A 21,922-nucleotide genomic window follows, 5' to 3' on the forward strand; every position below is an offset into this window, starting at 1 on the left:
AACAGAAAATTCCTTTGAGGGAAAGAGAAACTTGCAACACTTTAAGCAAAAATACTGGGGGGAAAAAATCAAAATGTATTCTGGTAAGATTTCTGAGTCTACAGTTTATGACAAAATCCTACTGGCTTCTAGACAGAAGAAACATGTTATCGCCAAAAGAAAGAAAAGCAGACTAACATTAGATTTCTCATCTTGAACAGTATACATCTGAAGGACAACATAAAAACGTCTACAAAATTTGGAGGAATAGATGATCATTCTAGAATTCTTATCTAGAGAAACCAACACATAAGTATAGAAAAGTACTTTTAAGTGTACAGCGAGCGACTCAGCATGAACCACCCATGCATTATTTCCAGGGAAAAAGCATACCACCACACACATAAGTGCTTCCCTCCCCTCCTCATCACCATGATGACAACAATAAAACAGTAACTGCCAGAAAAAGTCAAGAGAAGGAAACTACAGACTACTAAACAACAGCAACAAAACAGTAGCGACTCCCAAAACCTCATAACTTTAATCCATGAAATCAGAAAAATATAACTAAATCTAAATAATATGGTTGACATTAATTCTTCTAAAAGACCAATAAAAGACATTTCTCTGCTAAGTCTGCCTTCCCCCAAATTCCAACAATATTTAAAATGAGAAAAGGGCATGGAAACAGACAGAAATAAAAAAGTAAAGAAATATCATCTTCACCTTCATGTAAGTGCCCATAGTTTTTCCACTCAGTTCAACTCTATAGCAAGAGACCTATGTCACCCAGCATCCCCATCACAAATAACCCAACCCTGGCCATGGACAGCAGGCTCTGTACCACACAAGGATGGCATTTAGAAATGCCCAGTACATGGTAACTGAGTGTCGTCTGTGAAGTAAAAAATGTAAAATTTGAAGCATTTCCATTTATTCATGACTAATAATGCCTTAATCAACTAGAAGAGGTAACCTATGTGTAAAACAAATGGTACTACCTGAAAATATTCAAAACGATGACATTTGCCAGTGGAATCTTTATAACGACACGATGTTCAGTCCCTCTGACTTAGTGTCAAAGGCAAGTTCTCAAAATGCAGTCCCGGGACCTCTAGGAGTCCCTGAGACATTTCTGGAGCATTCTCAAGGTCAAAATTATCTTCATCCTAATACCAAGATGTTTCTCTGCACTCTCTCTCACGAGTGTACAGTTCAGTTTTCTGAAGGCTACCTAACATGCCTAATGGCACAATTAATTTAATACAGAAGGAGACCTGAGACTTTGTTGAGGCAATCCATTAAAGAGATTTGCAAAAACATAAAACAATGCTGCTCTTCTCACTAAATTTTTGTTTGTGGAAAACAGTTACTTTCATAAAAATCTGTTACTGATGCTAATGTGTAATGGGTTTATTGTAATAATTATTTCTAAATTAACTAATCAAATATTTTTTAAGTGTCAGTTTTAATTCCTAATACAGTTAACATAGAGAACAATAACCCACATAAAGATGTTATTTGCTGTCCTCAACTATTTTTAAATGTAAAGACCAAGAAGGTTAAGAATCACAGCTCTAAGTCTACAGGGGAATACTAACCCAGGACACTCAACAGGCAGCTTAACTAGTGAGAAGAGTCTCTGTCTTTTAAAAGGTCACAAGCCCGAATATAGTTTGGTTTCTCTTCTCCTTTGGCTTCTGTGTTTACAAATAAATTATCATAAGCCACCCTTATTTGAAACCGAGGTCACTGGTTCTTAACATCTGCCTGTGTGTGTCAATTAGAAAACTGGATGGAACAACTGTTTTGAATAAAAGTAGTCTTATTCATTCAACATTCAGTAAATATTTAGTAAGTATCCACATAGTAAACTTACGACATTACTATGAAAATCAGAAATACAATTTAGCATTCACATAAAGGTCCATCTTTTCTTACTGTGAAAAGTAAATTATTGTCTGGAAATTCTGGTAGTGTCTAAGAAAAATTAAAAATAATTAGTTATAGAGCTCACACAGCTTTCCACAGGACACTGATATATAACAGGCAGCATACAGAAAATTTTCTTCATTACCTAGCTGTAGATCTTGACCTATTTATTTGGTTCTTATAAAAGAAATTCCTCATCTCTTGCATTCAATGTTCATATAGTTTAATACCTATAGATTTATCAGCTTGATTACATATTATATCTATTTATCATTTTATGCTAAAATAACTCAATTAATATGTAGAAGAAAAGCCCTGGAGGATCTGAAAATACCTTTCTTTGCAAAAAACATATAATTATTTATGTCTTCTTTTCAGCCTTTTTCCCCATACGATTTATCTTTATTGAATACATTTCTTCCATATGTTATATAGGCTAGAATATTACATAGTAATATATGGTATCAACTCTTAAAGAAATTAAATTTATACATAGAAAAGCACAAAGAATAATTAACTTACATACTCCCACAATTGACAGTAACATTTCATTAACATTAACACTTAATATTTTATTTTTTAAGATAAAAATTCCATTTTATTTCCCCAAAGAGGAACAGCCACTATCTTGAGTTTGGAATATATCTTTCCAGTCCATTTCAAATACTTTATGTGTATAGCAAACTGAAACATGTGCGCATGCGCAGACACACATGTACACACACACACTCACACACACACACGCATTCCTTTGTATAGTTTCTAGTTTACATAAACAACATAGATCCTTGCCCTCACTATCCAAAATGTCACTACAGTAAACTCAGAAACAGGGAGTCCTTATTCTCCATACTCTTTGTATCCTGACATTAAATACCTTAAGTTAGGAATCACATTCATTTAGAAAACAAAAATACCTGTAAAATCCCTTTTAAGCTACTCTGTTTGTGGTATTTAGTGACTTCATGAGCACATCACCAAGAATTTGTTAGGAAGTAGAACTGCAAAGCCACTGAACAGTTTCTTTTAAAAATATGTGTATGTTTTGCTTCTAAGCCCATGCACCACTACTAGAGAGAAGCCCGGGCACCGCAAAGAAACCCCCATGTGCTGCAACTAAGACCTGCTGCAGCCAAAAATAAATAAACATATAAATGTTTTTAAAAATTAGTAATTACATATGTATGTATGTTTTGGTTAAGTAAGTGAAAGTCACTCAATCGTGTCCAACTCTTTGCGACCCCACGGACTATACAGTTCATGGAATTCTCCAGGCCAGAATACTGGAGTGGGTAGCCTTTCCCTTCTCCAGGGGATCTTCCCAACCCAGGGATCGAACCCAGGTCTCCTGCATTGCAGGCAGATTCTTTAGCAGCTGAGCCACAAGGGAAGCCCAAGGATACTGGAGTGGGTAGCCTATCCCTTCTCTATCGGATCTTTCCGACCCAGGAACTGAACTGGGGTCTCCTGCGTTGCAGGCAGATTTTTTTACCGACTGAGCTAACAGGGATATTTTAGTTAATATTATTAACTAAATTAAATAATATTAATTAATTTAATAATTAGCATTAATTTAATAATATTAATATTATTAACTAAAAAGTAAAGAGCTCCAGTAACCAACCAGCACCAACCATAGCAGCACCAGCCACAGATTAAAATTTAATAAAATAAAAAATTCAATTTGTCAGTCACACTGGCCAGATTTCAAGTGCTGCTTGCTATATTGGACAGTGCAATTACAGAAGATTTCCATCAACTCAGAAAGCTTGACTGAATATTCCGGTTAGAGAACACCACTGTATCCATCACCCAGTTTTAGCAAATGTTAATATTTTCACTTGTAAAGCACCTAAAGCTCCACAGCTAACCTCTGGCAACCACTCTCCTAAATGTGATACTTCATTATTATGAATATTTTTGAATTTATTATGATCAGTCCATGTAGTTCTATTTCATTCATTGTATTAACAGTTCCTCTATAGTATTTCATTTATGTTATTGCTGTTTGCAGTTTTTGGAACACTATGAACAGTACTACAAGGAACAGTCCTTCAAATGTGCTCTTGTGAATAAAGTTTTTCCTAGGACTCAAATCAGGAAATGGAATTGGTAGGAGGTAAAATATTTATTTTTGCAGGTAATATGAGGAATGTGAGAGGCTAAATTCCTCTCAAAAGTGGTTCTGTCGGTTTATACTGCTACTACCAGTATATGAGTGTCCTTTTTCTCTATATCCTCACCTAACATATGACATCTCATACTTTTTGCCAATCTGATGAGCACACAACATTTCAGTTACCTTAATAAGAATGGTGCTGATGAATCATCAAGTTGAACATCCATTAAAGATGCTTACCAGTCATTCAGGTTTTTATTCTGTTTTCTATTACTTTGTCCATTATTCTAGCAATACTTTGTTTTTGTAACTGATTATAAAGGTCCTTAAAATTAAAAATGCTAACCCATCTTTCTGTATCTTTTTTTCACTTATTCAAACAGTGAAAATTTTTATTTTAATGTAGTCAAACATTTATTTTCATTCATGGTTTATACATTTTACACTTAAGAAATCCCTTTCTCAGCAAGTTTATAGAAATATTATCCTTTAATTTCTCTTTGAAGATTTTTAAGTGCAGTTTTTCATAGCTAGTCTTAATCCAATTGGAATTTCTCTTTGTATGTGGGACATGATAATCTAATTCTACTTTTTCCATTTGGATGAGCCATGTTCTCAAACTCAGAAAAAAAATTTACTTACTACTTAGAATTGATGCTTTTAAACTGTGGTGTTGGAGAAGACTCCTGAGAGTCCCTTGGACAGCAAGGAGATCAAACCAGTCAATCTGAAAGGAAATCAGTCCTGACTATTCACTGGAAGGACTGATGCTGAAGCTGAAATTCCAATACTCTGGCCACCTGATGTGATGAACTGACTCACTGGAAAAGACCCTGATGCTGGGAAAGACTGAAGGCAGGAGGACAAGAGGACGACAAAGGATGAGATGGTTGGATGGCAGCATCAACTCGATGGACAAGAGTTTGAGCAAGCTCTGGGAGTTGGTGATGGACAGGGAAGCCTGGGGTGCTGCAGTCCATGGGGTCGCAAAGAGTCGGACAAGACTGAGTGACTGAGCTTCTATCACACTTCACGTTTCCATATTTGAGTGTGTAGTTTCTGAATTAAGTTCCTTCCATTTGTCTATTTTCTATTCCCTTGTTAATAAAACACAATCTTAGTACTAAAAGTTTTACAACTGATCTATCTGGTAGGGTGAATAACTCCACAATGAAATGTTTCAAAAACTTCCAGGCTTTTTGCTTTTCCCTATAATTTCTGGGATTAGCTTTTCAAGGCTCACACACACACACACACACACACACACACACACACACACAAACTGCTAAGATTTTGATCAGATGAACATAGTAATTAATTCAAAGGCAAATTAACAATTTTATGACACTGAGTCTTCCCATTTGTGCACACAGTATCTCTCTCTTATTAATACATATTTAGTATTTTTCATTTGGGCTTCCTTGGTGGCTCAGTGGTAAAGAATCCACCTACCAATGCAGGAGGCGAAGATTCTATCCCTAAGTCAAGAAGATCCTCTAGAGAAGGAAATGGCAACTACTCCACTGTTTTAGACTGGGAAATCCCATGGATAGAGGAGCCTGGCAGGCCATAGTCCATGGGGGTCGCAAAAGAGTTGGATACAACTTAACAACTAGTGACAATTAGTGCCATTAAAAAATTATACTTCTTTTAGATTGATTCCTAGGTTCACAGTAGTTTTACTGCTGTTATTAAGTACTTTCTCTATACCACATTTTGAAGGTTTTTGTTATTTGTATGCAGAAACAATATTTAGTTTGTATAGTTTAGTTTCTGGATCTGTGATCGAGAAAGTTTGTTCAACTTTCTTAACATTTCTAATACTAGAGTCTTGAATTTTCTGGGTAGTCAATTATAACATTTACAAATACTGCCATTTAGATTTCCTTTAATTTTAAACTTTTTTCATAAACAACTCACTTTTTATGCTTTAAAGTACACATTTTTTTTTTCCTGAGCCACAAGCAAATATTTCCACAGCAAGCATATTTATAAATGGGACAATGAAACTGATCAGCATGTAATATGCTCAGCTCCTGATTTAAAGAGCATAGGAAATTAGCAATGCTGTGTCTGTTTTCAGGAACAAAAAATCCCAGATTATTCTTGGGGCTCACCCAATAACCAAGAAAGAGACTGAAAAACAGATAACGAATATGGTAACAGACAGTGTTTGTGAAGAAAGAGTTTGCTGGGACTTCCCTGGTAGCACAGTGGATAAGAATCCATCTGCCAAAGCAGGGGACATGGGTTCCAGCCCTGGTCAGGAATATTCCACAGGCCGCGGAGCAAGTAAACCCATGAGCCCCCAACTACTGAGTCCGCGTGCTGCCACTCCCGAAGCCTGCCTGTCTGGGGCCTGTGCTCTGCGACAAGAGAAGCCACCAAAATGAGAAGCCCACTCAACACAGCGAAGAGAAACCCCTGCTCCCTGCAAACAGAGAAAGCCAAGCAAAGCAATGGAGATCCAGTGCCGCCAAAAACAAGTAAAACAGATGTTTTTAGATTATTCAAAGAAGTTTTCCTATCCACGGCATAATCAGAACACACACGAGGGTAATCTTAAACTTTTAAATGTACAAATCTTTGATTATACCTCTTTTTCATCAAGAAATAGAAATAAAATTTAATTATAGCATATGCAGTGAAAACAGAATTTTTAAAAAGTCTCAACTTCATATTACTATACAGTTTATTAACAATGTTGTGATAATTTCAGGTGTACAGCAAAGTGATTCAGTTATACATATATACATGTATTTTTCAAGTTATTTTCCCATTTAAGTTGTTAAATAATATTGAGCAGAGCTCCTCGTGCTATACAGTAGGTTCTTGTTGGTTATTCATTTTAAATATAGCAGTGTGTACATGTTAATCCCAAACTCCCTAACTTTCCCACCCCCTCACCCGTCCCTCCTTAAAACCATAAGTTCATTCTCTAAGTCTGCGAGTCTGCTTCTGTTTTGCAAATAAGTTCCTTTGAATCATTTCTTTTTCCATTTCCCATAAGAGCAAGTGAAAGTTGCTTAGTCATATTCAACTCTTTGCGACCCCAAGGACTGTATAGTCCATGGAATTCTCTAGGCCAGAATACTGGAGTAGGCAGCCTTTCCCCTCTCTCCAGGGTTCTTCCAAACCCAGGGATCGAACCCAGGTCTCCCACATTGCAGGTCGATTCCTTACCAGCTGAGCCACAAGGGAAGCCCATTAAGAGCAATATCATACAATATTTCCCCAATCTCCATGTTGCTGTAAATGGCATTATTTCATTCTTTGTAATGGCTAGGTAATATTCCATTGTATATATGTACCACATCTTTATCCATTCCTCTGGATATCTGGGTTGCTTCCACGTCCTGGCTATTGTAAACAGTGCTGCAAGGAAGACTGGGGTGCATGTATCTTCTTGAATTATGGTTTTCTTTAGATATATGCCCAGGAGTGGGATTGCTGGATCATATACGCACAGCTGCTTAAGCAAAAATAGGCCCCAAGTGGAAAAAAAGCCAAATACTCACCAAGAAGGGGAAGTGGCATATTCACAGAACGGAATGGTATATGGCAATTAAAAAAAACAAACTAATGATGCAGTAACATTTGTGAATTTCAGCAAGACTGTGCTGAGTGAGAGAAGCCAAAATAGAAGAGAGCACACTAATTTCATTTCCTAATGCCCAGTGACAGGCATTTTTATATACTTATATACCATTTTATATACTTATATACCATTTTTATATACTTTCCATGTGTTTATATATCTTCTCTTGAGAAGTATTTTTCCAAATTTCTCCCCACTGTTTTAAATTAAATTTTAATAAATTTTTTATTTTGAAATAACTGTAGTTTTAAGAAAAATGCTGTGAGAGTCCATGTATCCTGTACCAATTTTTCCCCAGAAACAACTGTATTTCAGGAAGAGGTAAAAGCTAATCTACTGGGAGGGAATTCTTCTAGAATGTAGTTAACTCTGGGTGGTGTAGGGTATTGACCAGAATATGCAAAAGAGAGTCTTCTATTATGCTAGAAATGTTCAATAACGTGATCTGGGTGTTATTAACACAGGTATATACATGTGTAGAAACTTGCAAGTTGTACCTTTAAAATCTGTATACTTTCTATTTTGTACTTTAATTGAAAACCATTTTTGAAAATCATACTTTTTCATTCCTTATCAAAAGAAAGACAAACGCTCTTAAAAAAAAAAAAAAACTAAAGCAATGCAATTTTTTTTCTTCAGGTACTTTACTAAATATGAGAATCAAAAATTTTATATGTTTTATCCTCTTTCTTTAGCACTGCTGCTGCTTCTGCTAAGTCACTTCAGTCGTGTCCGACTCTGATGCCACAGACGGCAGCCCATCAGGCTCCCCCATCCCTGGGATTCTCCAGGCAAGAATACTGGAGTGGGTTGCCATTTCCTTCTCCAGTGCATGAAAGTGAAAAGTGAAAGTGAAGTTGCTCAGCCGTGTCTGACTCTTAGCAACCCCATGGACTGCAGCCTACCAGGCTTCTCTGTCCATGGGATTTTCCAGGCAAGAGTACTGGAATGGGTTGCCATTGCCTTCTCCACTCTATAGCACCAGTATTCCTTAAACCTTAGTTGAAATGATAGTCATACTACATAAGAGGCAAAAATAACTTCAATGGGAACAGGAGAGAAAAGATCACATAAAATCTCTTCTAAAGAAGCAAGTGTTTATACCTGAAGAGTGAAGCTCCCAGTCTTGTCTCATACTAGACCCCCATAGCAGACTGTAAGAATCCCTTCTAAGAAATTGACCACCCCAAAAGAAAAGGCTTACAGAGAGCAGGATATCCAGAGAAATAGACTATGTAGAGCACATTATCTTGATTAAGTCCTGCCCACACAAAGAACTTTCAAACAAAGTTTTAGTGCCTGCTCCTAAAGAGAAATAAACAAGCAAGAATCACCACATATTTGAGGAAAGCCCCTAATGAGGATGAAGACAGGAGCTAAAAACAAAAATGAAACTGAGGAAATAGGCAGTATGCTGTAACAGCTTGAGCGGGGATTCTCAGTTTTGTTGAAGTAGCGGGAGTTGCATTAGTGATTGGTACATGAACATAAAGCAATGATGTTCTACAGAAAAATTAAAACATGTACAAGAAAGGAAACACAATTACCACACAGTCCATCTGAGGGCAGAGTAACAGTTAACAAAATCACAATAATGTAAAAAGCTGAGTTATCCCAGAATGGTAATAAGATGGGAGAGGAAAGTCTCTGTGCTGGAAACAGGCCTAGGAACCCAGAGGCCACACTCAAGATGTATGGTAAGGCAAACTAATATCATATATTCTATCTTAGGATGGTAACAGTTAATATCTATAGATCTGAAAAATCAAGAAATATTTAGAAACATGGACAGAACTGATGGCATTTGTCCTGGGGGAGGGGCATTCAGGTATGGGATGGACATGGGGTCTGCTATTTTACACTGAAATCTAGTACTTCTGTGTAAGTTTTAAAACTATGTACATTAATTACTTTGACACAAAATACCACTGAGGAAGAAAAAACCAGTTTGGGAATGGAACTCACTAGGAGTTAAATTATAGTACACTATTTTACATTGTTTTATAAAACAATTTTTCAGTCCTTTTTTTCTTCCCTATTCTTTCATTCATTCTCTATAAAAGGAGAAAATCTATTTGATCATTTCCAGCACAACTAAAAAGTAGAAATGGAGAGGAAAAATGACCTCAGGACAGCATAAACATTTCTATCTAAATTTCCATCTAAAACATTTCTATCTAAAAAACTGAAGAAACTATTTGGGGAGAGTTTTTAATAGCAGTTAATAATAGTCGTTCAGAAGGGGAAAAAAAAGACCACTTCATAAATCTGAAGAAAAATACTAAGTCAGGCATTTGCAGAAACATCTACAAGAAGGAAGAAGGGTACACTAAGGGTGGTAAATTTTATGGACTGACATGTCCATTCAGTAGCTCTGATCAACATGAAGGTAACTTACCACTTCATGAATGGATCTATTGAAGCCATCATCTTCTGTAAGGATCAACAATATTATAAGAGCCATATACACATGGTGTGAATTTCTTTCTTCCACATGATACAGAATCTCGAGAATTGGTAAAACCTAGTGAATAAAAATTTTAATTTATTATTTCAAATACTTTATTATAAAACTAATGTTTTCAACCTCTATACTTTTATCACGTATCCTTTGCTTTAATTTCACAAGTCAGCCTGTGACTGAAATTACTTTCCATTTGCAGAGCTGAGGTATCAAAAGACAAAACCATCCCCTACTGCAAAGCTCTGCCACTATATAAAGTTTGAGTTTAGGGACTTATCTGGTGGTCCAGTGGTTAGGAATCCACCTGGCAATGTAGGGAACACGGGCTTGATGCCCGGTTCGGGAGGATCCCACATGCCCTAAGGCAACTAAGCCCGTGCGCCACAACTGCTGAGCCTGGGCCCTGGAGTCTAAGCGCTGCAGCGGGAGTAGCCACGGCAATGAGGAGCCCGTGCACTACAACCAGGGAGCAGCCCCAGCTCACTGCAGCTGGAGAAAGCTTGCGCACAGCAGTGAGACCAACGCAGCCAAGACAAGGCTGAGCTTACAGAGACCACTTAGGCTCATGGCCAGCACCCGATACCCAACAGAGGCAAGTCTGCAGCCTAGCAGGAACTATACAGTATGGTACTTTCAGAAACAGGGTTTCCCTGGTGGCTCAGTCGGTAAAGAAGCCACCTGTAATGCAGCAGGCTCGTTTGATCCCTGGATCAGGACGATCCTGTGGAGAAGGAAATGGCAACCCACTCCAGTATTCTTGCCTGGGAAATCCCAAGGACAGAGGAGTCTGGCAAGCTACAGTCGTTGGGGTCACAGAGTTGGACACCACTTAACAACTAAACAACAATGTTCTTAGAAACACTGTAATATGTTAAACATTACCTTTTTAATAGCAAAGATGCTAGGATAAAAGAATTGTTAACAACAAAACCAGACCAGCACAGTGAATTTCCTAGTAACATATTTTCTAATCAGATTCAACAAATTACAGAACAAAAAGGACAGGGAAGGACATCAGCTAAAATACTATAAAAGTAATCCATGCAAAACATTAAAAATGAAAACAAATATTCAATACAAGCCTCACCTCTCCCCACTCCTCTCCCAAAAAATCCCCAAACAAAACCTTTTAACTCATCACTGGTGTTAAGTCATCATATACAGACAATTGTTCTCCTGCATGATCTTATGTACCAAAAAACATCCTTACCATGGAACTTTCTAGAGCAGACGATGTCATGGGCTTTCTGCCTGTTGCCATCATTTCCCTTAGGTTATACCATGCTCAGAACTGTTTCCTTATATTCACTCACCCATTAGTAAATAAGCCTTTTCTTTACAAGTTTTTACTCACATGAACAGAACCTTGTCACATCCAATTTTGCTATTTAAGCTAATGCTTTCCACATATAGCTGGTGTGCAAACAGGTTCTTTCATCACATTCTTCTGTCCTTAGTGTCACTTTGACATAGAATATACTCTTCAAACAAATTCTAATATTCTATGCTTACTATTTTCATCTTAAATGCTGAAAAAAACGGCCCACCAAATCCCTGGGGAATCCTGCTATCACTCTGTAAAAACTGGTGTAGAGGGGACATTCCTATTGCCACCAGCAAGCTGCTGGCTATTTCAGAGATGGTGACAATTTTATTAATGCATGAACAGTTCAACATTACCTAGATATTATGTATTTCAAATGTGAAATTAACACTTTAGTGAGGCAGTTTACTTTTCATAGAAACATTATTATTTACATATTAGTTACAATGGAAATCAGTGATTGCCTAGAGGGGTTTCTGTCTATGAGCAAAAATTTGGAACCAATCTCATTCACACAGTGAAGGATAATGTGCAATTCTGTGATGCCTGGCAAATAGTACCTTAAAATAACTATAACACTCCAGGAATTGAGTTCAAGACGGCCTCTGCATCTTAGCCGGTTGAAGGGATAGGACATTTGGGAGTTGAGTTGAAAAAAATCACTCTTCCTTTTAGCCATACTTATCAGTAATACAAAGCAACTATGACTTGAACATGGTGGGTGGACACTTAGCAGTGGAAAGGAACCAAGAGGGTATATATCTTCTTGAGAATGGTAGCCAGTATGTCTTGAGGGAGTGATCCAGGCTGAATCATGGGCAGCAGGCTGGCTGTTCAGGACCTTAAGGACAGGGAAGCCTGCTGTGCCATGCGCCCTCTGCCTCTGCTCTGTGACCCCCATCTCTATGTGCACTGCCTCCTACACTGTAAAACTCAGACCTTGGCCTTTGCCTGATGGCATCTCCCTATCAAACTCCTGACCATCCACCTTTGCAGGCAGGCCAACAACATAATATCCTCCTGGAAAAAGAAATTACTCTTCAAAATATTATAAAATACAAACACTATGCTTAATATGATACTTACAAGATTTTCCATATCTGTGCGAGCCAACATGTATGTTCTAATATTGCTGTTCTGATGGAGCAATGTATACAAAAGAAGAGTAGCTTGGTCGGATGTCTGCTGTTCACACAGGGCCATGTACAAACTGTTGAAGTTAATCTGGAAAGCATGTGGAATTGATGAGGGGAAAGGACTGCTATCTGGAACACAGAAAACACAAAATCTTAAAAATATTACATTTTCTAGACTGTCTAATATAAATAGTAAAAGCACTGTTAATGTATACAATTCAATTCCAATTAATTTTATATAAGTTGCTACATTTCAGGCTCAAAATTGCAATTAGTGTCCTAAATTTTACTTAAAAAGAACTAAACTAAAACATGACTACACTTGATAGTATATTTGAAATTTGCTAAGAGAATAGAATTGAAATGTTCTCACACACATACACACAAAATCCCCCACAAAAAGAAACACAAAAACCCAACCCAATCCAACCCAAACCAGGACAATTTATTTCTTGGTACTATCTAAACCACAGCTTTCCAATGATTATAAATATATGAGCAAATACCATGCAACAGAATGGCTTTTTTTAAGCCAAGTATTAAAAAAAAAAAACAACCTAAACTAAGTCATGTACTTTGACTCCATTACTATTTTTGCATTAATACAGCTGAATTAAATTGTCAATAAAATATAAACTTAAATAAATATAGCTATGGAGGTAGGTTAAAAAAAAAAAAAACAACTCTAACACATATAATTTAACCATGACATTGAAATGCTTTGTTATTAATACCAAAACTAAACAGCCATTAGTCCTAAATAAAAATATCCAGAGACAAACAGGAAATCCTCTTGTAAAATAAAAAAGACAAAACAACTGCCTTGAAGTTAATTTTTTTCAAATGAATTATCAGAGCTAAAGTATTCATCTATGCAATTAATCCATTTATGAAGAAAGTGGCTAGGATAATATATAATTTAAATAACAAAAATATTAAAATCAGTTTGCTCAACACTGTCTTCTATAATAGACAGAACACGCCAAATCTAAGACAACTACTGGAAAACTTATAAAACATTTTTGTTTAAAGGAAAACTAAAAACTAATTGACTACAACTACTAAGAAACTTTTTTTAAGTAGAATTACTGAAGTGACGAAAAGCATAAATTACAACCCACACAGGAAAAATTCTTGATATTCCAAAACTGACGTAGTCCCTTTCCTACAGTTTACTGAATTTGCTTAAAAACTGAAGCAAGCAAGGTTAGGAAGTTAAAAAGGAGGTAAAGTTAGGTTAACTGACTTAAGAGAAAATTATAGCTTCAACAGATAAAATACTAGCACAAGACAGCACAAAGAACAATATTTTAACATGTTTTAACAAGTAAGCACAAAGAACTTTTTTTCAAGACACAGAACCACTAGCAAAACAAAACAAACACACACACACACAACACTGTTCTAACATTTCCAGAAGGCATGCTCTTATGGAAAAGAAACGTGTACCAGCAAAGTCTTTGATAGCACAGCCCTATGCTTCTCAGATTTTCCTTTCTAAACTTTACATTTGTGAGAATAATGTACCTAAAAATATCTTCAACAATGTTACAAAATGCCCTCACTTTTCCTCCACATTCAAAACACGAGATTATTTTTTCGATCCTAATCCTTGTTTAGTACTTACTCTGTATTTTTGACAATACAAAAGTAACTGTTTTGTTAAGATTGACCTATATTTTTGCAAGGGATGGAAAAAGGAAAGGCTGAATATATTAAGGATGCAAATATTACACAATCTACAGAAAACGCAGTGTAGGAGGGTCCTGGACATAGTACTCCTCCTTACAATGGCAGTAAAACAACAAGTTCACCAGACTGACTACAAATGGAATACATATGTTGTGGTTACTAGCTAGTAAGTACTGTGAACCAGCCATTACACTGACAGCTTTATCCATATTATCCCTTATTTAACCTGTATGACAATCATGTCATTACTCTGACCAGTTTTAAGAAGTAGAGGCTTACAGAGATTAAGCAACTTGTTAAAAAAATTTATTTAATTGGAGGATAATTATTTTACAATATTGTGATGGCCTCCGCCATACATCAACTTTTCCAAGAAAATTCCAGATTGGCTCCTGTTGTTTCCACCACACTATACTGTTTCTTACAAAAGCAGCAATAATTTAGTGAGTCTGTCCTATGATAAATGCTCACTTAATTCTTATAAAATCTTATGAGCCAGAGATTATAATCCCTGCTTCATTAATAAGGAATCTAATACTTAAAATAAAATCTGGGATATGACTCCTTTAGGGTCAGTCTAACCCTAAAGCCAATGTTCTGAATCACTATATCACAGTCTTTCCAAAGATGGCTCTTAAAAGTTCAACCCTGAACAGTATCCTTTGGTTAGCACAGTAAAAGTAACAACAGCAGGTACCATATACTGAACACCTGCTATGCTGCCAAGTCCGAGCTAATTATTTTAAAACCTTACCTTGTGCAGTACTTACACAAATCCGATTAGGTGAAACTATCTTCATTTTACTGAAAAAGTCATTGAGGCTTATCGAGATAAGGCCTGATATTGGCCTGATAATGAGATAAGGCCTGATAAGGTTTATTGTGAAAGGCTTGATAGCTCTGAAATAACAGGAGTGTGACAGGAACTCAGATCACCTTGCCTCTAAAACTTCCTTTTTTAACCCTAAAGTCACACTGTCACTAAGAAGAGTACAGAAATGAGAATACAAAATACTATTAGATACATGGGTTTTCATTTCTTTTCTTTTTGGTTGCACTGCATGGCATATGGGATCTTAGTTTCCCAACCAGGGATCAAACTTGCGCCCTCTGCATTGGAAGTGCAGAGTCTTAACGACTGAATAGCCAGGGAAGTGTGAGTTTTCATTACTTACCTATTAAATTGTTAGAGACTCGCGTTTGTGAGCGTGTGTATCTGCTCAGTCGTGTCCAACTTTTTGCAACTCTAAGGACTGTAGCCCACCAGGCTCCTTTGTCCATGAGATTTTTCAAGCTAGAATACTGGAGTGGGTTACTATTTCCTACTCCACAGGATCTTCCCTACTCAGGGATCGAACCTGCAACTCTTGCATCTCCTGCATTGGCAGGTGGATTTTTTTACCACTGTGCCACCTGGGAAGCCCTAGACAGACACACATATCCCCTGCAAATAAAAATGCCAGAATTGACAAAGGCACAAAAACTGGCACATTCATCTGCTGTCTATAAGAGACATTCTAGCACAGCTCTGGAAAGGAACAAGCATAGGACACCAGAAGCCTTGAAAGTGTTCCCATCCAATAGTTGCGCTTCTAACCCATCTTAATTACACTAGTGTTGGATACATTTTGAAAACCTAGCTACCATATTAATCTTGCTTTAGGAGTGTAACCTTTTGATAAGTGATTACTGTTTCAATATGGAAATATCTGCGCATGCTCTACTTCAGGGTTTGGCGAATGACAGCCCACAGACAGTCCACCACCTGCTTTGGAAATAAAGTCTCAGTGGCACCCAGCCTTGCTCATTTGCTTATGTATTACCTGTGCTGCGTTTTTGTGCTTCCCTAGAGGCTCAGCTGAAAGAATCCGCCTGCAGTGCAGGAGACCCTGGTCTAATTCCTGGGTTGGGAAGAACCACTGGAGAAAAGATAGGCTAATCACTCCAGTATTCTTGGGGCTTCCCTGGTGGCTCAGCTGGTAAAGAATCCACCTGCAGTGCAGGAGACTTGGGTTTGATCCCTGGGTTGGGAAGATCCCCTGGAGAAGGGAAAGGCTACCCACTCCAGTATTCTGACCTGGAGAATTCCATGGACTCCTTAGTCCATGGGGTTGCAAAGAGCTGGACACAACTGAGCGACTTTCACTTTCTTTCTGTGCTGCTTTTACACTACAAAGTCAGTTAAGAGGTGGGGTGACAGAGACCAGAAGGCCCTGCAAAGTCATCTGCCCCTTTGCAGGAAAAGTTTGCTAAGCTCTGTTATTATTTTTAGTTCTATAAAACTCTAACTGGAACACAGACTTTAAATAAAAATTTTCAAACAACATATCATTTCCTGGTTAATTCCTTCACCTAATAGGTAGGACTATGTGCTAAGTCACTTCATTTGTGTCCAGCTCTTTGCAACCCTATGAACTGTAGCCCGCCAGGCTCCTCTGTGAATGGGATTCTCCAGGCAAGAATACAAGAGTGGGTTGCTATGCCCTCCTCCAGAGGATCTTCCTGACCCAGGGATTGAACCTGCATCTCCTGCACCTACTGCACTGTAGGCAGATTCTTTACCACTAGTGCCGCCAGGGGAAGCCCCAGTAGGTAGGAAATGGGGATCTAAATTAAGCCCATGCTGGCTTGGTTATCTTGGGAAGAAATGCAAATATAAATAGATATAAAGAACCGCAGTTATCATCTGAAATTTACTTGACCTTCCTGAGAATACGGACATAAAATTTAAGTTTTTCTCATCTTAAACCAATATGAAAATACACAAATTGACAGTTATCCCCACTGCTGAAGAACAGTAAACAATTTGGGGTAAGCAATACCCTCTTTCCTCATTAGAAAAGAATATTCAGAGTAAAAAAGTACCACAAACCTTGTGTGTTCTTAAAAGACATGATGGCCTGTCTGTAGGGGTTTGGCGCATCTGCAGCATCTGTCAGGTTGGCCAGCACCAGCAGAAGCAGAAGACTCTGGTTGGCCAGAGGGGAAGAAAGTTCTGAGGCAGCGGCCACTTTGCTGCCCACGCCACCCAGGGTGAAGACAGTCCAGAGTCCAGCTTGAGAAGAAAACACACAACTGAAACGTGCTGGGACTAGCAAGATGAATCTATTTATGTACAATACTGTATACTTTCTCATATTCTAAAGTTTTAAATAATACTCTTTTTTGATTATGAAAGTAAAACAGGTCCATCATTTGGAAATTCTCATATTGCCCATGGACATAAGACTTCTAAAGACTATCGTTTCCTGTTCCCATAATTCCACTTCCACTTTCCAAAGATAATCAGGATATTATTAAGTTTCTTATATACCTTTCTCAGTTTTCCTTTACATATGAAAACATATATGCAATTATAAGAAAATTTCATGTACAACTTTATACCAATATTTTTGAAAACCTAAGCAAAATATGCATATCTAGGAAAATACAAAATACCCAAATTGGCAAAGACAATGAAAGTCTGAATGGATAAATAACTTCAGAAGAGTGTAAACCAGAGTCAAAGAGTCAACTTTTAAAAACAAACCAAGTCCAAATTTTTATTTTACAAATAAGTCTACCAAATCCCAATGTTATATATATATAAAATATATTATAATATTTCTCATATTATATATACAGTGCCAAAGTACAGAACAAGAATCATAGCTATATACTCACTTGACAAGGCCAGAAAAATCTCCTTGATACTGAAACTGGATTAAAAAATGCATTTAATCACATTAAAAACAAAAAACTTAGGAATAAACCTAAACAAGAGGTGAAAGACTTATTTGTTGGAGGTTCCTCAGAAAACTAAGAACAGAATTAGCGTATGATCAATTCCACTCCTCTGCATATATCCAGCTGTTTTTGTTTAGTCATTAAGTCATGTCCAACTTTTTGCGACCCCACGGACTGCAGCATGCCAGGCTCCTCTATCCATGGGATTTTGCAGACAAGAATACTGGAGTGGGTTACCATTTCCTTCTCCTGGGAATCTTCCCAACCCAGGGAGCAAACCAGCACCTCCTGCACCGGCAGGCAGATTCTCTGCCTGTGAGCCTCCAGGGACAGGTACACACACCGCTATGTTCACAGTGGCACTATTCATGATAGCCAAGACATGGAAATAACTTGAATGTCCATCCACAGACAAACAGAGGAAGAAGATGTGGTACATACATAAAATGGAATACTATTCAGTCATAAACAAGAATGAACTAATGCTATCTGAAACAACATGGATGCAACTAGATATTACCATACTAAGTGAAATAAGTCAGAAAGAAAAAGACTATCACTTATATGTGGAATCTAAAATATGACACAAATGCGTCTATCTATGAAACAGAAACAGAGTTACAGACATAGAGAAGAAACTAGTGGTTGCCAAGGGGGGATGGGTGAGGGAAGAATGGAGTGGGAGGCTGGGGTTAGTAGATATAAGCTTTTACATGTAGAAAGGATAAACAAGGTCCTACTGTATAGTACAGAGAACCATATTCAACATCCCATGATAAACCATATGGAAAAAATATTTTAAAAAAATAATGTGGGTATGTTATATATACATACATACATACATATATATATACACACACACACAATTAAAAACAAACTAAAAAAGTGATCACTACACACAAACTTAAATTTATTCAAAACAATGTTCACAATATAGTTGGGAAATTTGAGGCATTTAATAAGAAAAGCAAAATTATATAAGAAAGTACAACCAATAGCCAAATATTATTTGCTTTGGGACTGATTTGCTGTTTATCTTGACATTTTAAAAAATTTCCAGTCACTTCCTTCCACTCAAAGTCTGCTCCGTAACTACCTACCCCTATATCCACCACTGTGTGTTCCAGGATTGCAAGCAAAGAAAAACACAACTAGAAAGTTCAATCGGCAGTAAAAATAATCACCAAATGCTCTCCAAGGTAAAATATAAGTTTTTTTTTTTGGATTCTCTTCACAGCTGCACATCTTCATTACTAGGAGAAATAAGAGTCGACTAGCCCTGAACAAATTTAACAAACAAAATTCTGATTCTCTTTTAACAGAACTTCAAGTCTTCTTTTTTTTTTTTTTTAACCCCCTTCAAGTTTTTCCAAGAGGGCTGTAAAGCTGCTTATAATGTCAGACAAATGAACATTTTATTGAGAAGCTCTCCCACCCCATCCCCTCCCAACATACAGCCCTCCTTCCTTACTCTGGTAAATATCACTGCCATGTGGCTTTTCCTTCCTTATAGGGAAAAGCGAGGCACCCTGCCATTGCCTACATTGTAGTTTAAACTGGCCCATAATATTGGACTAAAATTCTTCCAAAAGTTCGTTTCTTTTTGCTGATCCAAGCCTCTGATCTCTGACCCAAGAATCTTAGTGGAATTGCATTTTCCTGCTGGCAAAAAAAAGTTTCTCTCCACCAGAAAAATAAGGGAAAGTTACAGTATATTTCCTTCTGTTCTAAAAACCAAATTAAGAATGATCTCCAAAGTTCTTTAATTGTATCCCTCAGGTCTCCAAATAAATGCTTAAAATAAAATTCATCTAACTAAGAGTACTGAAATTAACTAAAAGAAAAAACTGAGTGTTGGTGATTCAACCTTTTAAAAGTAGTGACTCAAGATTATTTATCCTTAAGAATAAAAATGTGAGAAAAATATAAAGTGTGACAAAGTGAAACATCAGTAAAATAATAATCAAAGAAAAAACAACTCATTTTAAGAAATTTTGAACTCAAACTATTAAGACAATGGAATTAAGGTAAACTACTTTCTTCACATTACTAAACATGCCACTTGCCACACTACAACTGATTTCTTACATCTAACATCTACATTATAAAACACTAATTATTCAAGCAAAACTATACCAAAAACACATGATAACATACTGTACTGTCTTCCATAGCTATAAAAATCTGATAAAAGGGTCACATTCATATATTTGAGCTGTAATCCTGTAACAAAACAGGTATCATGAAGAAATTAGGAGAAAGCAGGTCAGATAAATACTTGTGAAAATTCTGCTAGAGACATTTCAATCAATACAGAAAAAAGGGTAATCAGTCAGTAAATAGGCAGCGAGTACCTAATTACAGTTAGGCCCTATGCCAGATAAAAAAACACAAACAAGAAAAAAATCATACTTTGTCTCTGAGGAGTTTAGAGAAAGGGGAAGCAAATATTCATATCAATTTTAATTGCCATCATGATCCAACAAATATACCTAACTCTTAAGGTATCTATACTTTTCCTCTATAAGTGTAGTGAAATAGGGAAGACAGTTTTGCCAAGGAAGTCACTGAACAAGTATTCCAGGACGGACATTGCTGCTGCTACTGCTGCTAAGTCGCTTCAGTCGTGTCCAACTCTGTGCAACTCCATAGACGGCAGCCCATTAGGCTCCTCTGTCCCTGGGATTATCCAGGCAAGAATACTGGAGTGGCTTGCCATTTCCTTCTCCAATGCATGAAAGTGAAAAGTGAAAGTGAAGTCGCTCAGTCATGCCTGACTCTTAGCGACCCCATAGACGGCAGCCCACCAGGCTCCCCCGTCCCTGAGATTCTCCAGGCAAGGGTACTGGAGTGGGGTGCCATTGCCTTCTCCAAGGGCAGACATTAGGGCAGAGTAACTACCTGATCCCAATATCATGCTCTCTTTCCTTTTATTAATAAAACGCCCTGATGTTTAGCTGGGCAGAACTACACTTCCCAATCTTTCTTACAGAAAACTATGGCCACATAACTAAATTGCAGCCAACAGGATGTGAGTAGGAACAGCACATACAAGTTTTAGATTATATCCTTAAAAAGAACTTATTTTCTCTTCCAATCCTCATGCTTCACATGTGCAAGAACTCAGGTAGAGGGGTGGGCAGGCAGATTCAGCTTTGTGCATGAGGATACGACCAAGGGAATGGAAAAACAAGAGAGAAGGAACTCTACTCTCTGAATGGCCTCAGGAAGCAAACCTGCCTATACCCCTAGACTAGCTTAGACTTTCACATGAGAGAAATGTAAATCTTCTATTTTTTTTTTATGCCACTGGTATCTGATCTCTATTAGAAGCCAAACCAGTGCCCTAACACAATTAAGTGTTGTTGTTTAGTGCTGTCAAGTCCAATTCATTGCAATTCTGTGAACTGCAGCACCTCCAGGCCTCTGTCCATCACCATATCCCAAAGCTTGCTCAAACTCATGTCCATTGAGTCAGTGATGCCATCCAACAATCTCATCCTTTGTTGCCCCCTTCTCCTCTTGCCCTCAATCATTCCCAGTATCACGGTCTTTTCCAATGAGTCAGCTCTTCGCATCAAGTGGCCAAAGTATTGGAGCTACAGCTCCAATTCAGGGTCGATTTCCTTTAGGATTGACTGGTTTGATCTCCTTGCAGACCAAGGGACTCTCAAGAGTCTTCTCCAACACCACAGTACAAAAGCATCAATTCTTCAGTACTCAGCTTTCTTTACAGTCCAACTCTCACATCCATACATGACTACTTGAAAAACCATAGCTTGGACTATACAGACCATTGTTGACAAAATGATGTCTCTGCTTTTTAATATGCTGTCTAGGTTTATCATACCTTTCCTTCCAAGGAGCAGGCGTCCTTTAATTCTGAGGCTGCAGTCACCATACACAGTGATTTTGGAGCCCAAGAAAATAAAATCTGTCACTGTTTTCACGT

General features: G+C 37.4%; 1 protein-coding gene across 1 annotated transcript in view; it reads right to left on the minus strand.

The window, feature by feature from the left end:
* Positions 1-21,922, minus strand: part of DYM (dymeclin) — a 390,393-nt gene that overhangs the window by 228,695 nt on the left and 139,776 nt on the right. The window contains exons 9-11 of the mRNA XM_052660241.1: positions 17,117-17,299; positions 12,503-12,681; positions 10,027-10,152 (exon numbers count right to left, since the gene is read on the minus strand). Of these exons, the coding sequence (XP_052516201.1) occupies positions 10,027-10,152; positions 12,503-12,681; positions 17,117-17,299 (488 nt within the window). The remainder of the gene's footprint in view (positions 1-10,026; positions 10,153-12,502; positions 12,682-17,116; positions 17,300-21,922) is intronic.

Source organism: Budorcas taxicolor, chromosome 22 (genome assembly GCF_023091745.1).
Source record: "Budorcas taxicolor isolate Tak-1 chromosome 22, Takin1.1, whole genome shotgun sequence".
Taxonomy (NCBI): Eukaryota; Metazoa; Chordata; class Mammalia; order Artiodactyla; family Bovidae; genus Budorcas; species Budorcas taxicolor.